This window comes from Saccharomyces paradoxus, chromosome V (assembly GCF_002079055.1).
Source record: "Saccharomyces paradoxus chromosome V, complete sequence".
NCBI classification, from domain to species: domain Eukaryota; kingdom Fungi; phylum Ascomycota; class Saccharomycetes; order Saccharomycetales; family Saccharomycetaceae; genus Saccharomyces; species Saccharomyces paradoxus.
Genome location: NC_047491.1, coordinates 260,710 through 277,417, shown reverse-complemented (window position 1 = coordinate 277,417; position 16,708 = coordinate 260,710). Strand labels below are relative to the sequence as shown.

Sequence of the window (16,708 nt, the reverse complement as noted above, 5' to 3'; positions counted from 1 at the left end):
ATAAGAAGCCAAGTCGTTTCTTTTTCTTTTGGTATGTTCGTTTCTTTTGATGTAGTCATTTTCATAAATATATATATATATAAGGTTAATCATACAATCTAGAAGAACACAATTAACATAGCCCAAGGTTCCTCTAATTCAGTCTGTTTTTGTCTTTTTCATTTTCAGAGTACACCAAGCTAGTGTTTATTACAACAGCAGAAAATATAAGAAAATAATAAAAACAATATTTAAAATGGGATTGACTACTAAACCTTTATCTTTAAAAGTTAACGCCGCTTTGTTCGACGTCGACGGTACCATCATCATCTCTCAACCAGCCATCGCTGCATTCTGGAGGGACTTCGGTAAGGACAAGCCTTATTTCGATGCCGAGCATGTTATCCAAGTCTCACATGGCTGGAGAACTTACGATGCCATTGCTAAGTTTGCTCCGGACTTTGCCAATGAAGAGTATGTTAACAAACTAGAAGCTGAAATTCCGGTCAAGTACGGTGAAAAGTCCATTGAAGTTCCAGGTGCAGTCAAGCTGTGCAATGCTTTGAACGCTCTACCAAAAGAAAAATGGGCTGTGGCAACTTCTGGTACCCGTGATATGGCTCAAAAATGGTTTGAACATCTAGGAATCAGGAGACCAAAGTATTTCATTACCGCTAATGATGTCAAACAAGGTAAACCTCATCCAGAACCATATTTGAAAGGTAGAAATGGCCTAGGATATCCAATCAATGAACAAGATCCTTCCAAATCCAAGGTGGTAGTTTTTGAAGACGCCCCAGCAGGTATTGCCGCCGGTAAGGCCGCCGGTTGTAAGATCATTGGTATTGCCACTACTTTCGATTTAGACTTCCTAAAGGAAAAAGGTTGTGACATCATTGTTAAGAACCATGAATCCATCAGAGTTGGCGGTTACGATGCCGAAACGGATGAAGTTGAATTTATATTTGATGACTACTTGTATGCTAAGGACGATCTTTTGAAATGGTAACCTTTTAAACTAACCATATTATTAATAATTCTCAGATCCAGCCCAATTCTATATTCGCCACAAAAACAAGTAATGATGCTAAAAACGACACCTTTATAAAATCACTTCTTATTGATTAAATTAATACGTAGATAGATATATTTTTTTAAAACATGTAGTGTGCTATTATTTTTGACTCTGTCTCATGCTCGAAAAAATAAAAGGGTAAAAAAAGGAAGTGAGATCATTAAACGTTATCAGGCTATTAGCAACTTGTAAGTGACAATACCACAAGGACCCATATCTGGTTACTAGGGAAGAAATGTCAAGAAGAGTTGTTATTACAGGGTTGGGCTGTGTAACACCGTTGGGGAAATCATTAAATGAGTCATGGAGGAATCTGCTCTCTTCCAAAAATGGACTCATACCGATCACGTCTTTATCCAACTATGAAAAGGACTATAAACCAAAAGAGAAAAGTATTCCATCGACGATAACAGTGGGGAAGATTCCAGAGGATTTTCATGACGAAAACTCAGCCACTTATAAACTGCTGTTCACTAGCCAGGATGAGAGAAGAACCTCAAACTTTATCAAATTAGCGGTGCGTACAACTTATGAAGCACTTCATAATGCTGGTCTCTTAAATCCAAATGACATAACCATCAATACATCCTTATGTGATTTGGATTATTTTGGCTGCCTAATAGGTTCTGGTATAGGATCTATTCAAGACATATACCAGACTTCTCTTCAGTTTCATAATGAAAATAAAAAAGTAAATCCATATTTTGTCCCTAAGATTCTTACAAATATGGCAGCTGGTAATGTTTCCATTAAGTTTAACCTTAGAGGGTTATCCCATAGTGTTTCCACAGCGTGCGCAACAGGTAATAATTCCATTGGCGATGCATTCAATTTCATCCGATTAGGTATGCAAGACATCTGCGTTGCTGGTGCAAGTGAGACGAGTTTGCATCCGCTAAGTCTAGCAGGGTTTATCAGGGCGAAGTCTATTACCACTAACGGAATTTCCAGGCCTTTTGATACACAGCGTTCCGGGTTCGTACTTGGTGAAGGGTGCGGAATGATTGTTATGGAATCCTTACAACATGCTCAAAAGAGAAATGCAAATATAATTTCTGAACTCGTGGGCTATGGTTTAAGCAGTGATGCCTGCCATATCACCTCTCCTCCTGCTGACGGAAATGGTGCCAAAAGAGCCATAGAAATGGCTCTTAAAATGGCTAGATTAGAACCAACTGATGTTGACTACGTCAATGCTCACGCTACATCAACTTTACTAGGCGATAAAGCGGAGTGTTTAGCAGTTACGTCAGCACTTTTACCAGGAAGGTCCAAAAACAAGCCATTGTACATATCAAGTAACAAAGGTGCGATGGGCCACCTTTTAGGTGCAGCTGGTGCTGTAGAAAGTGTATTCACAATTTGTTCCCTGAGGGATGATAAACTACCGCATACGTTAAACCTTAACAATGTATTGCCTTTAGAAAATAAAGAGACAGATAAACTGCATTTCATAAGAGATAAACCTATAGAAGGAGCTAATCCAAAGTACGCATTATGCAACAGTTTCGGATTTGGAGGAGTAAACACATCTCTTCTTTTCAAAAAATGGGAAGGAAGTTGATATTGTTAAACTTATATATATATCCCATTATAATCGTTTTTTCATCCTTTTTGAATTATATGCTATCTATTGAATGTCGAAAATTTACCCATTAAAACCAATCATTTTAGCGATTGGGATTAAAAGTAAAAATTTTCATTAATTAAGTCCAGTTACCGACCGAAATATTTGAGTTCTAAAGGTCTTACAATGTTGTAGATGATGAATGCCCAACTTCCGCCTAACTCGAACCCGATATCACCACCATACTCTCCGATCAAACGACTGATCTCGCCAACCCAGTAAGTTTGACACATACCCAATGCAACACCGAAGGCACCCACAATCAAGGCAGCAGTACCCGCGATACCGATAGGTAGACGTTCCCAGTTATCCCAATCATCAACATTGTAAGCACTGAAGGAACGCCTGTAGATAAAATGCTCTGAACATGCGATGGCAATATAGATAGCCAAATAATATCCGATAGAATCCATGAAATTTTCCATAAAACCGTCAAAGTAATAGGTAGCAGGAATGGAAATACCTAAAGTTGCAGCATTGGCAGCCATTGTCCAGACTACTCTCGGGATTTTAGCCAAAGGTGCCCACAAAGCCTGGGCGGATAAAGCAACAGTATACATTCCAGGGACATTATTAGCGACTGTTGAAAGAGCCAGAAGAACACAACAGAATTGACCAAACCCGTTTAGAGAGTTAGGGACCAAAATAGCATATATAACGCCACCCATAGCATTTTTATCATAATATGCCTTCCAGGTTGGATCATTAAGAGCAGCCATACCACAAGCAGCACCAAGAATCATAGTGAAAAATAAGGGGAACGCTAGACCGGCTGCTACAGAAAAGAAAATCTTGTATTTGCTCGTGTTCTTTGGCATATAAACGGTGTAATCAGCTGCATATGTTGCCCAACCTGCAGCAGATCCAAAAACGGCAGAACCGAAAGAAAGAACGCCACCTGCAGTAGTTGCGCCTCCTACCCATTCCCCTCCTTTAAACTTTCCTGATCTCGATAGTTGAGCAATAATGACTAAAAAGGCAGCAAAGTTGGGCACCCAGGACCATTTTTCGTATGCATGAATGACACTATAACCAAAAAAAGTCACAAGCACGGTACCACCAGCAATAATCAAACAACCAGCCCAAAGAGGACAGACATGACCAGAACCTTCATTCACCATATTCAGCAGTTGAGCGGAAACCGAAATATTTAAAACACACCAACCGATGCAAGCAATAACGTTAACAAGAGAGAAAAATCTTGCTGTGATATTACCAGCCAAATATCTGGATAGAATCATCTGTCTCAAACCTAGTTGTACCCCGAAAAGTGAAAATAATGCGACAGGTATCAAACCCATAATATTGAAAAAAATGATAATTAAAACGCTTTGGCCGAAATTTAGACTAAATACCAGGGGGCCCAAGGCACCTACGGAGTAGGCTACAATGACCATATTTGCTGAAAACCATATAGTGGCGGCATTGAGTATCGAATTATCAGTTTTTTCGTCCTCTGTAACTGGTTCAATACCCTTCGTCTCCGCATTCAAAGCTGCCGCAATCCTATTGAAAAAGGATGGTTTATTATAAACTGATTTGTGCGTTCCGTTCGATCCTAGCTTATCATCCACAAATTCGTTAGTTACATGCGACTCTACATCCTCATAGTATACATTAGCGGCAGAAGACTTCGTGTCAAGAACTCCAGATTCGAGATCCTTAAGCTCACGGCCCGCATCTCGTGTATCAGCCATTGACATGGCTAACTTTTGAGGCATATTTTTCTTCGATCCTTTAGGTATTTTTCGAAGCACCCTCCATTTCAAATATCAAGCCTGTCTTATAACAAACAATTTGGTTACCGTGTTATATATTTGTCTGGTTTACAAATCACCTGAGTAAGAAAATGACTACAGCCATGGCATCTGCATAGATTACGCTTGCGCCAGACTAGAAATGACATATAATCGACTAAACAGAAATAATGCAACGTCTCATAAAGTATTCAATGACGGCAAAAAGAAACTATTAGAACCATGGTCACGTGACATACTTATCGGAATTACGTTGTAAACTGAAGCGAACGAGGTCGTAATAATTCCAGTAATTTACATGCTATTACCTAATGATTTGCATACTAGAGTCAATTATGTTACATTACGAATACTAAAATAACGAACTCTATCAGTTAGCTTTACTTAGCGACCAAAGTACTTAAGCTCCAATGGTCTAGCAATGTTGTAAACAATAAACGCCCAACTTAACCCCAACTCAAACCCAATGTCACCTCCATAATCACCAATTAAGCGCCCAATTTCGCCAACCCAATAAGTTTGACACATACCCAATGCAACACCGAAGGCACCCACAATCAAGGCAGCAGTACCCGCGATACCGATAGGTAGACGTTCCCAGTTATCCCAATCATCAACATTGTAAGCACTGAAGGAACGCCTGTAGATAAAATGCTCTGAACATGCGATGGCAATATAGATAGCCAAATAATATCCGATAGAATCCATAAAATAATTCATGAAGGTAGAAAAATAGTAGCAGGCAGGAATGGCAATACCCAGTGCGGCTGCATTACCTAATAAAGTCCAAATAACTCTTGGGACTTTTGCAAGAGGTTCCCATGTGGCTTGCACTGATAGAGCAATAGTGTACATGTTGGGAACATTATTAGCGATAGTAGACAAAGATAATAACACACAACAGAACTGACCGAATCCATGAACAGAGTTGGGAACAAGAACAGCAAACGTTAAACCACCTATCGAATTTTCATCATAATACGTCTTCCAGGCTGGATCACCGACAGCGGCCATTGCCACAGCAGCACCAAGAATCATAGTAAAAAATAACGGTGTTGCTAAACCGACTACAAGTGAGAAGAAGATTTTATACTTATTCGTTTTCCTTGGCATATAGACGGTATAATCAGCGGCATATGTTGTCCAGCCTGCAGCAAACCCATAAACAGTTGATCCAAATGAAAGCACGTTACCTGCAGTAGTGGGACCAGATGTCCATTCCCCAAGGACAAATTTCTTAGACCTTGCGAGACGAGCAATAATTACCAAAAAAACGGCAAAATTTGGTACCCATGCCCATTTCTCGTAAGCATGAATGACTCCATAGCCGAAAAAAGTTACAATCACAGTAGCACCAATAATGACTATACAACCGGCCCAAAGAGGGCATTGATGACCGGGGTTAACCATATTCAAAACTTGCGAACTTGCTACTGTGTTAACGATACCCCAACCAATACAGGCAATAAAATTAATGAAAGAGAAGATTCTAGCTGCAATATTACCAACTAAATATCTGGACAAAACCATCTGTCTTAGACCCAGTTCTGCACCGAAAACAGAAAAGAAGGCGACTGATACCAAACCTAAGAGGTTGAAGAAAATGATGACCAGAACACTTTGGCCAAAATTTAGATCAAACACCATAGGTCCTAGGGCGCCAATGGCGTAGGCAGGCAGAACCATGTTAGCTGAAAACCACATAGATGCAGCGTTCAGTATAGAATCATCCGTTTTTTCTTCCTCTGTAATCGGTTCAATACCCTTTGTCTCGGCACTTAGGCCAGCAGCGATCCTGTTCAAAACCGACAGTTTAGTTTCAACTAATTCTTCTGTTCCGTGCGATTCTACGTCATCATAGAATTCATTCGTTGAAGGAGTCTTTGCATCGTGAGCTCGGGACTCAAGGTCTTTAAGCTCATAATTGAAATTTTGAGTGCCGTTCAGAGGCATTTCATGCGTTTGAGGTATATTTGTTAACCGTTTTATACTATGGTAGGTTTTCCGAACGCACCTCCCCTCAATGCTGATAATAATAAAGTAACAAACACTTTGAATGCTGTGTTTATGTTAGTTTGGACTACAAAGTACCTCTTAACAAGAACGTCGACGTCCGAGTATATATACGTTTTATTTCTGACTTACATTGCTTAACAATTCGATGAATGAAAAAAAAAAAGGCCTTATCGAATTTTTCTTCCCGTCACATAATGACGCCGGCATCTCTGCCCTCCTCGTATTCGTGGTGAAAAGTAAGTTAGAATCGGTGAAACGGAATATGATAAGATTCGCACATGAAATCTCAGTCAGCAGTCAAACTTGACTGCTCGATATGCAGTCAATCATGTGATAAGCTTGAATGAAATCACATTGATATCTGGTCAATGTGAGGGATAAGCATTATCGGTTGCTATAATATTTGAACGAGAACAAATCGATCATCATAGAATGCTGCTAAACATGCCATTCTTATCTCTGAGCAATACAGTAGTTCAAACCGTAAATTAGAAACAGGTCTTAAAGAATATTAGAGAAATTGCTAAGAAAGTTCCTGTACTTATCTTCTAGCAACGTGGAAGTTAACACTTAAGATAATTATTACCTTCGAAAGAAACTGTGTATGTAAATATATCTACTTGCATATTACGCATTTCTACATGCTCGTAACTAGTGCCTGTGATTGGGCTTTTGCGTTATTCCAAAACCTGTATAATAAGTCCGCGTATCTCTGCAATTCATTGACTGATATTAAAAGTTCAAAATCACACAAAACCAGGAACTGCAGCTCCAAATGATTGAGTTCTTGTAAAGATATACCTCCTACCCTTGAGTATCTCGAATTGCTGTAGAAGAAATCGCTCAGAAACTTCGTACTTACGGTGATACCAGCTATGATCAATCTGTGAATATTATGTGAATCCATCACAAACATCTGAGGATGTGGCCTTGAATCCTTTTGAACGTCTGTATTTTCGTCATCTGAATCGTTATTTTCATTATTTTCGTTACTGTTACATGCGGACATTTTGTCGGCGCCCCTATTAGCTTTATTTAGGGAGTATCCATCGGAGGTTGAATCACGTTTTGCAGTATTAGTTTTAGGCGTCGTAGTAGCACTATTGCATCTTTTGGATATTCTATCGAAATATACGAGGAGCGATAAAAATACATCATTCGTTGTGGGGCAATACTTCTGGATCCTCTGAAAATATTGGTCAAGGCCAATTTGTGGTACGTGCTTCCCTCTGAACCCCAGTACAGGGCTTAAATATTTCTTTTCATTCTCAGTTAGTGCGAGACACCTGCCGTTTTCAATCTCTTGTGTCAAACTAGGATTTGTCGCTGCTGTCCTATCATTTGATTTAATAATTTTAGTTAATAAGGCTGTCAGCATTTTAAGAAGCTTGTCTGTAGGGAACTCTGCAATGTTCAAAGACGGAGTCACTTGTAGATTACTTTTGTCACCATCGAGTATTTTGTCTTCCTGGGTAGATGATTGAACTGTATGAGCACCTTGCACTTTCTCATTCAAATTGTTTGTCTCGCTAAATTGCCTTTCGTTATTCTTTGGGAATCGTACTGGATTATATTTGTTAATTGTGTTCATGTTTGAGCCATGTGCCCGACTATTTATCTCAACTCTGGCCTGGTTGGAGGCATCCTCATAATTGAAGGATGATTCTGGTCTAATCCCCATTGACGAAGTAGACGATTGTGACTCCAAAGTCTCCTCAGAGGCTACCCTCGTCACTACCACAATGTCACGCCTACTATTGTCTTGTTGTGGATTATCTGTACGTATATCGACGTTGCCACTACCAAGGTTTACTTTATCATCTGATTGTATTGAATACGTAGACTTCGGACTATTGCTGGCATTTGTCGATGAGGGAGAATCACCTTTGACAGACATACCGGCGCTATTTGCTACAATTAACTTAACTAATAATTGGCTCAATTACTTCCAAAAAATAGCTCTAGGATGAGGGATGATTACGTATATATTGACTGCAATGTCACACACTCTGAATTTAGAAAACCTTCCACTAGTTTGGCTCACTCACGGTTGGTGCTGTCGCAATTAACTATGTAAATTTTTAAGGTTCTATCAAGTTTAGCCTTGTTATCTCTTAGGTAAATTACGTTCATTTAGAATTTTTCCGCAAGGGCGAAAGAAAAAGAGCCACATTAAGGCGAGATCCCACATTAAAAATCGTCGAGGTAATGATTAAATAGAAATTCAATCAGAGGAATATATCCTCAAAAGGGCAAGGGAGACATTAAGGCCTTGATCACAATAATTAATTAACATTGAGACTTCGAATTTTGATTATTCCTTCACCTTGAAGGCTTCCTGAAAGTAATTACACGATTCTTACATAAATATATACAAGAACAGTCTTGACTAGAGAGAGATAAACCCCTGTGAGTAGACGTTTATCTCTTAGATTCTTTGACCACCTCACCATCCTTGGTTACAACTTCTCCACTAAGCGGTTGCATAGTCTCATATTTCTTTCGCAACTCTTTCTGTTCCTCGTGTTCACTCATATTGAAGTACCTTTTCCTTTCTTTTGCAGGATCCAGTGATGCAGGTCCATTTGTGTTCCTCAATCTTTTCTCTTCGACTCGTTTAGCATCTTTTATCGGACCCTGATGCAGAGTTTCCCTCTCCATTTCCTGGACATAATGCACGCCTACTACTGTCACTGCCGTTATCAGGCAGGAAACTGTAAAAGTTATCTTACTAGCCCTACTCATCTCAGCCTGAAATTAGAATGCACTACCGTGTGTGTCATCGTTAAACGTTGAACGTATCCGTTCACTACGATCACTCAAATGCCAATGATTAATACAAACCAAATAGAGAAAATTTAGGGGTAACCCCGAAAGAAGTCTCTAATGAACATATCAATGGCTACGATCGGAAGATCACTTAGGAACTTGAGGTTTGACTGACGGAACGATGTTACAGTAATCACCCAGTGATATATATCGACAACTTCTAGTCAGTACTACCATTGAAAACACCGGAACCTTACCACAACAGATATATATACATATATAAACATTTGTAGCAAAAACATGACTCACGATGTGTACAGCGAACGCCAAAACCAGTGGTTTTACCGGATAATGGACTTTAAATTAACTTGTTCCGATTTACTTACCTTTTTCCACCATATCAACTCCTATAAATAATACTAACATGTTATTGTTTCATCGTGCTCACGTGCTTGCATTGTAACTCCTTTCTCCATAGCGCGAGCTGTTGGCCTACAAAAGAAATAATAAATTAATTCTTAATCGAGCAGACACATGATAGGGGCACGAATTGTACATCCGCATTTTGCTTTCTACTAAAAAGTGAATAAGATTTATCCTTCGAACATTATCTCTTTTTAATTATGGCCACCAAGTTAACTCCTGTTATTTGTGAATCCGCACCAGCTGCTGCGGCTTCTTACTCCCATGCTATGAAAGTGAACAACTTAATTTTCCTTTCTGGTCAAATTCCAGTGACGCCAGACAACAAGTTGGTTGAAGGCTCCATCGCTGATAAGGCTGAACAAGTGATTCAAAACATTAAAAACGTTCTGGAATCAAGCAATTCCTCATTGGACAGGGTCGTCAAAGTAAACATTTTCCTGGCAGATATCAATCACTTTGCTGAATTCAACTCCGTTTATGCCAAGTATTTCAGCACTCACAAACCTGCTAGATCATGCGTTGCCGTTGCAGCTTTACCATTAGGCGTTGACATGGAAATGGAAGCCATTGCTGCAGAAAGAGATTAGAGCAAGAATTAATAGCGACTTTTAGAAATCAGAGTTCTACTAAATATTTTGTAGGTTAAGATATAAAACCCATAGAAATATGACTTTCGTCGCCCTCCCATCTGAAGAATGCACATGTTGTGCTAATTTAGTTGATTTCCTTTTGCATACCTGACATTTTTCGAAGACTGTTTTTTCAATTAAAAGAAGGATGTAAAGGTGCACTCAGCAAGATACATAATTCAGTGGGGTGTGTGGGTGAGGAATTTTTTTTTTTTTTTTTTTTTTTTTGTTTTTATCTTTTGAAAAGGAAGAGCTTGATTTTGGCTGCTCCCGCTCTGTTAGTGGTTACGACCACACCCTTCACAATTTTCTCATTATACCGTCATTCTCCGCCGAGCGGAAATGCCCTCGGTACGGTACTCTGGCTCATGTCCCTTACCAATCTGCTGCCTGGTCGATACCACTCCCGTGTAAGTTTCCTGAGCCTTGGCGCAGAAGGTATTATCTAGAAGGAAATGAAATATTAGAGATTAATCACGCACAGTGATATACAGTATTAACGAGTAAACTGCATAACAGAACAACCAAAAATGGCCCAACGTGTTACTTTCAGAAGAAGAAATCCATGTATGTTTAAAGGCGCACTTTTGAATTACGAGAAACATTAAAGAGATGACGATTAAACAACTAAAAGAGATCAAGAGAGAATACCATATCATAGGGGCCCAATATAATTTGCATGGGCAGTTTAAGCCATTTTTATGGAACCCATAACCAATAATTTATTTTAAATGAAGTGTTACTTGTACCCAGAAATAATACAATGGCAGCAGTAATTTGAAGAAAAGCAAGAGTTAAATAAGAGCAGCTACTTTCAGCTTTGGCGCTAATAATCTTGATCCGTGCTGTGAAAACTTCCTTTAAAATTTTCTCGATTTTTTCCTATTGTTGAAATATTTAGTACTAACATTTTTTCAAATGAGAGAGTAAACCAACTTTCTGAGAACATTTTCAAATAGACAACACCCGTTCTAACAAAATCAAGGTTGTTAAGACACCAGGTGGTATTTTGCGTGCCCAACATGTTAAAAAATTAGCTACCAGACCAAAGTGTGGTGACTGTGGTAACGCTTTGCAAGGTATCTCTACTTTGAGACCAAGACAATACGCCACTGTTTCCAAGACCCACAAGACTGTTTCCAGAGCTTACGGTGGTTCTAGATGTGCCAACTGTGTCAAGGAAAGAATTGTTAGAGCTTTCTTGATCGAAGAACAGAAAATTGTCAAGAAGGTTGTCAAGGAACAAACTGAAGCTGCCAAGAAATCCGAAAAGAAGGCCAAGAAATAAACTTTAAGAAAATGTCACTTTTCTTATGTATCTAATTAACTGTTTTATATAAAGCACGAATAAAAATAATTCATATTACAAGAAAATTTTTACCACTCTAGCAACTCTATGGATAACCTTGCTGTAATGTTGTCAGGCTACAATCTCTTTACCAATCATTGTCATCCATAGCCACAGGAATGTGGCGGCCGGCCGCCTCTTCAATTAGAGACGACGTACCGAAGAGCGGATAAAACAAACTCTGCCATAGAAATGGTGTGTTGATATCACTTTGTTTCAAGTATCTCCAAATTGCTTAATTAATGCGGATAAAACTGTCAAAAAAACCCAAAAAAAAAAAGATCCATATACTACCAACATTATGCCAAATGCCTCCGCCAAATCCTACGCCGACAAGTTACGTGAATGCTACCTCAAATCCAACTTTGTTGAGTAGGCTTACCAAATTTCAGCATATTTTTGCCTTCGCGAAAGAGAGTGCTTGCGCAAGCCATACAAACAGGAACTGAATAAAGCATACAGATAAAATCCAAGGGGAAAAACAAACAAAATACCCTAGAGAATTATCGCTGAAAAAGAAAAAGATGTCAAGATAGATTACGTCGTGAATTCAGCCACTTTTCAACCAAGTTTCCGTAATCATATTAATTCCTGAAATTAATTAATCTATCATATATCATATTACTTTTAAGTGATTTACCTGTGGAGAACGACAAAGAAGTCATCCAAGACACCAAATCGTCCGACAGTGATCTTATTGGGCCAAAAATGACTGCAATATTTCTCTGCGGATTTGCTTAGTGACAGAGAATGGGGGCGGCGAGTTTTCTTTTTGTCACCAGTGGAACGGCCCAAGAAGTAAAATATCAGTCGATTTTATCGCCCTTCGCGAGTGGGGGTATTCGTACAAATTGACTCTTTTCCTGAAATGCCCGCCGCGCGCGTTCGGTCATTAACGCACAGCTTTATCGTGATTGCCATTGACTTCTACGTACATATAGTTGGTACGCTTTCGCCTTATCAATAAATAATTATGAGTCTTTAATTTCTTTTTTTCATTTTCAGAATTTTTCAGGTCCTTTTTTTTTTTTTCTCGATGATCAAGATGTCAGGGAACCAACCAAGATAATGGAATTAATATAAATATCCATCGAAAATATTTAAGCAGTAAAATAGCGATAAGTCTAAAACTCGTTGGAGACGTTTCTCTCTGCGATGTAAATAAGTAAGCTTAACTGTAATATTATTCACGACAATAACCATATAAATCCGCATATAAAACACCCTATCTTCTGTTATAACCACTTATAAAGAATGCTGGAAGAGGGAAATAATGTTTACGAAATCCAGGACTTGGAGAAGAGATCTCCTGTAATAGGCTCAAGTCTGGAAAATGAGAAGAAGGTAGCCGCTTCTGAAACTTTTACAGCAACTTCCGAAGATGACCAACAATACATCGTTGAATCATCAGAGGCCACAAAATTATCATGGTTCCATAAGTTCTTTGCCAGTTTAAATGCAGAAACAAAGGGTGTTGAACCAGTCACAGAGGATGAAAAATCTGACGATTCCATACTGAATGCTGCGTCCATGTGGTTTTCAGCCAATATGGTCATTGCATCATATGCTTTAGGTGCCTTAGGTCCCATGGTATTCGGTCTAAACTTTGGTCAAAGTGTTTTGGTTATCATCTTTTTTAATATAATGGGTTTAATATTTGTTGCGTTCTTTTCCGTCTTTGGTGCTGAACTGGGTTTAAGACAGATGATTTTGTCCAGATATCTGGTTGGTAATGTAACGGCAAGAATTTTCTCTCTTATTAACGTTATTGCTTGTGTCGGTTGGGGTATTGTGAATACCTCTGTCTCCGCGCAACTGTTGAATATGGTGAATGAAGGTTCTGGTCATGTCTGTCCTCTTTGGGCTGGTTGTCTGATCATTATTGGTGGTACTGTGCTTGTGACTTTTTTTGGTTATAGTGTCATTCATGCATACGAAAAATGGTCCTGGGTGCCCAACTTTGCCGTCTTTTTAGTCATTATTGCTCAACTATCGAGATCAGGAAAGTTTAAAGGAGGGGAATGGGTAGGAGGCGCAACTACTGCAGGTGGCGTCCTTTCTTTTGGTTCTTCTATTTTCGGTTTTGCCGCAGGGTGGACGACATATGCAGCTGACTATACTGTATATATGCCAAAGAAGACAAACAAGTACAAGATTTTCTTCTCCCTAGTTGCTGGTCTAGCGTTCCCTCTATTTTTCACTATGATTCTTGGTGCTGCCTCCGCTATGGCTGCTCTTAATGACCCAACCTGGAAGGCATATTATGATAAAAATGCTATGGGTGGCGTTATATATGCTATTTTGGTCCCTAACTCTCTAAACGGGTTTGGTCAATTCTGCTGTGTTTTGTTAGCATTGTCTACTATTGCTAATAATATTCCAAATATGTATACCGTTGCTTTATCTGCCCAAGCTCTGTGGGCGCCTTTGGCTAAAATACCTAGAGTAGTCTGGACAATGGCAGGTAATGCTGCAACTTTAGGTATTTCCATCCCCGCCACCTATTACTTTGACAGTTTTATGGAAAATTTCATGGATTCCATCGGTTACTACTTAGCTATTTACATTGCCATTTCTTGTTCAGAGCACTTTTTCTACAGGCGTTCGTTCAGTGCTTATAATGTCGATGATTGGGATAATTGGGGACGTTTACCTATCGGTATTGCGGGTACTTCTGCCTTAATTGTCGGTGCCTTCGGTGTTGCATTGGGTATGTGTCAAACTTATTGGGTTGGTGAAATTGGTCGTTTGATCGGAGAGTATGGTGGTGATATCGGGTTCGAGTTAGGTGCAAGTTGGGCCTTCATCATCTTCAACATCTTGAGGCCTTTAGAAATAAAATATTTCGGTCGTTAAGAAGTAATGGTTTAGGCGATCATTCCCCATACACATTTAACGTCATGTTTCATAAATGTAATTTCATGTACACTATTTAGACATCTCATTTTAATAAGAAATAGCTGCAAACTGTATTTTACAATCAACAGCATATGTCAAACTGCAATCTCCATGGTAAATGCGAATTTCAAGAATGCCAAGATCATTACATGCCTTCCATATCATCAAAACTTTATGGCCTGCATATCCGGCTGGCAAAAGGAACCAAAGTAAAAAAAAGAAATAAATGCACATAGACGTAAAAAGAACAATTTATAACCCGGCTAGAAGGGCCGTTTAACATGCCAGATAGTAGACTCCTTGTCGAGAGATTAATTACTATTAATTAGCTAATTTATTTATTTGCAAACTCGCTGCTAACAGCGTGACTCTTCCCGGAAATTCTCTTATTTCGGCATTTTGAAGCGAGAGAGCGCAAAACACGTGTACGTACGTACGAAAGCCAATGATTGAAAAAAACACTTCCAAGTGAGTCATCTGAACGTTGGAACTTATAAAATGTTTTCGCAGAATTTACTCACCTGAAAGGCCATTTATACACGGTAAATTAAAATCATTTTTTACTCTTTGAAACTTTTAAATCTTATTCTTATCATCAGTTTAGGTCTTCAGAGGAAAACTAGTTGAGAAAAATTCTATAGAGCAATGGATTTGGTCAATCATCTAACTGATAGACTGCTGTTTGCAATCCCAAAGAAAGGTCGTTTATATTCCAAAAGTGTCTCTATTTTGAATGGCGCTGATATTAATTTCCACCGTTCTCAAAGATTAGACATAGCACTATGCACAAGCTTACCTATAGCATTGATCTTTTTGCCTGCTGCAGATATTCCAACTTTTGTTGGTGAAGGTAAGTGTGACCTTGGTATAACTGGTGTTGATCAAGTTCGTGAATCTGATGTCGACGTGGATTTAGCAATCGATCTGCAATTTGGTAACTGTAAATTGCAGGTGCAAGTCCCAGTAAATGGCGAATATAAAAAACCAGAACAATTAATCGGCAAAACTATTGTTACCAGTTTTGTGAGACTTGCTGAAAGATACTTCGCGGGGTTGGAGGGAACTACCGTTGAAAAAATGACAACAAAGATAAAGTATGTTGGTGGTTCCGTGGAAGCATCCTGCGCTCTGGGAATTGGTGATGCTATTGTGGATCTTGTAGAAAGTGGTGAGACAATGAGAGCAGCAGGCTTGGTCGATATTGCCACTGTTCTAGGTACAAGTGCCTATCTAATAGAATCCAAGAATCCAAAGAGTGATAAGAGTTTGATTGCTACCATAAAATCAAGAATTGAAGGTGTTATGACCGCTCAAAAATTCGTTTCGTGTATTTATAACGCACCTGAAGATAAGCTACCCGAACTTTTGAAGGTGACACCTGGTCGTAGAGCACCAACCATTTCGAAAATTGATGATGAGGGATGGGTTGCTGTTAGTTCTATGATTGAGAGAAAGACAAAGGGTGTTGTTTTAGATGAATTGAAAAGACTCGGTGCATCCGATATCATGGTTTTTGAAATTTCTAATTGTCGTGTATAAGGTAGAAGAACAAAAGGGAAGACAAATCCCGACTAATTTTGTATTTTTTATAGGCAATAATTTGATAGAGTCTATCTTATTCTAAGTTACCCCTATGACTTCCTAATTATGTGAAGTTGCTATTTCCTTGGGCCTTTTCGTTCTTTTTCCATATTTCTCAAGGGAACCTTGTGTCAGGCCCAAAACCTTCATATAAGCTCAATCTCCGTAGCGTATTTTTCAGCCTTTTTACCGCCTTCAAACTCATGATATCTTCCTCTGCATCCCCCCTTTCGTTTCTCCAATTTTTCGAAAACTGGAGCTACTCATAAATATTCGGAGTTTTGTAAGATTGCTTTTACTTTAGAGATATCCCTTACTAACTCATCTCCGGGGAGCGTAGATTGGGGATCATGACGCATAGAGCTGCCCAGATTGTATTTGCACATTCTGCAACGCTTATTTGCCTGAAAGAGGCTGAAATGGAACTGGTAGGTATCGACAACTATGCCTATTGTGGAGATGGGCGGCAAACTCCTGCCGCAGAGTGGGGGCGGGGAAAGGTGCTTTTCGCCGTGGAATAGACCGCATAAAAAATAAATGTATGCCATACTAAGTCTTTTTAAGGGGAAAGGGGCAGCGAGTGTGAGGTTTTTTACCGAAAAT

The 16,708-nt window shown here is 39.1% G+C and overlaps 10 protein-coding genes across 10 annotated transcripts; 6 read left to right on the top strand and 4 right to left on the bottom strand.

Moving 5' to 3' along the window:
- Positions 1-235: 235 nt before the first annotated feature.
- On the top strand, positions 236-988 carry GPP2 (glycerol-1-phosphatase HOR2; the record flags this gene model as incomplete). The annotated part of the gene is made up of 1 exon (XM_033909989.1): positions 236-988. The coding sequence occupies one exon, from the start codon at positions 236-238 to the stop codon at positions 986-988; it is 753 nt and encodes a 250-aa protein (XP_033765880.1).
- Positions 989-1,289: 301 nt separating this feature from the next.
- On the top strand, positions 1,290-2,618 carry CEM1 (fatty acid synthase CEM1; the record flags this gene model as incomplete). The annotated part of the gene is made up of 1 exon (XM_033909988.1): positions 1,290-2,618. One exon carries the CDS (start codon positions 1,290-1,292, stop codon positions 2,616-2,618), a length of 1,329 nt encoding a protein of 442 aa, XP_033765879.1.
- Positions 2,619-2,770: 152 nt separating this feature from the next.
- Positions 2,771-4,402, bottom strand: FCY22 (purine-cytosine permease; the record flags this gene model as incomplete). The annotated part of the gene is made up of 1 exon (XM_033909987.1): positions 2,771-4,402. The coding sequence occupies one exon, from the start codon at positions 4,400-4,402 to the stop codon at positions 2,771-2,773; it is 1,632 nt and encodes a 543-aa protein (XP_033765878.1).
- Positions 4,403-4,822: 420 nt separating this feature from the next.
- FCY21 (purine-cytosine permease) lies at positions 4,823-6,391 on the bottom strand (the record flags this gene model as incomplete). Its single annotated transcript, XM_033909986.1, has 1 exon — positions 4,823-6,391. The coding sequence occupies one exon, from the start codon at positions 6,389-6,391 to the stop codon at positions 4,823-4,825; it is 1,569 nt and encodes a 522-aa protein (XP_033765877.1).
- A 700-nt stretch (positions 6,392-7,091) lies between these two features.
- On the bottom strand, positions 7,092-8,351 carry PCL6 (Pcl6p; the record flags this gene model as incomplete). The annotated part of the gene is made up of 1 exon (XM_033909985.1): positions 7,092-8,351. One exon carries the CDS (start codon positions 8,349-8,351, stop codon positions 7,092-7,094), a length of 1,260 nt encoding a protein of 419 aa, XP_033765876.1.
- A 524-nt stretch (positions 8,352-8,875) lies between these two features.
- Positions 8,876-9,199, bottom strand: PET117 (Pet117p; the record flags this gene model as incomplete). Its single annotated transcript, XM_033909984.1, has 1 exon — positions 8,876-9,199. One exon carries the CDS (start codon positions 9,197-9,199, stop codon positions 8,876-8,878), a length of 324 nt encoding a protein of 107 aa, XP_033765875.1.
- Positions 9,200-9,846: 647 nt separating this feature from the next.
- On the top strand, positions 9,847-10,236 carry HMF1 (putative isoleucine biosynthesis protein HMF1; the record flags this gene model as incomplete). The annotated part of the gene is made up of 1 exon (XM_033909983.1): positions 9,847-10,236. One exon carries the CDS (start codon positions 9,847-9,849, stop codon positions 10,234-10,236), a length of 390 nt encoding a protein of 129 aa, XP_033765874.1.
- Positions 10,237-10,808: 572 nt separating this feature from the next.
- On the top strand, positions 10,809-11,566 carry RPL34A (60S ribosomal protein eL34; the record flags this gene model as incomplete). Its single annotated transcript, XM_033909982.1, has 2 exons — positions 10,809-10,845; positions 11,238-11,566. The coding sequence occupies 2 exons, from the start codon at positions 10,809-10,811 to the stop codon at positions 11,564-11,566; spliced, it is 366 nt and encodes a 121-aa protein (XP_033765873.1).
- A 1,314-nt stretch (positions 11,567-12,880) lies between these two features.
- FCY2 (purine-cytosine permease) lies at positions 12,881-14,482 on the top strand (the record flags this gene model as incomplete). Its single annotated transcript, XM_033909981.1, has 1 exon — positions 12,881-14,482. One exon carries the CDS (start codon positions 12,881-12,883, stop codon positions 14,480-14,482), a length of 1,602 nt encoding a protein of 533 aa, XP_033765872.1.
- Positions 14,483-15,169: 687 nt separating this feature from the next.
- On the top strand, positions 15,170-16,063 carry HIS1 (ATP phosphoribosyltransferase; the record flags this gene model as incomplete). The annotated part of the gene is made up of 1 exon (XM_033909980.1): positions 15,170-16,063. The coding sequence occupies one exon, from the start codon at positions 15,170-15,172 to the stop codon at positions 16,061-16,063; it is 894 nt and encodes a 297-aa protein (XP_033765871.1).
- Between the last annotated feature and the right edge of the window lie 645 nt (positions 16,064-16,708).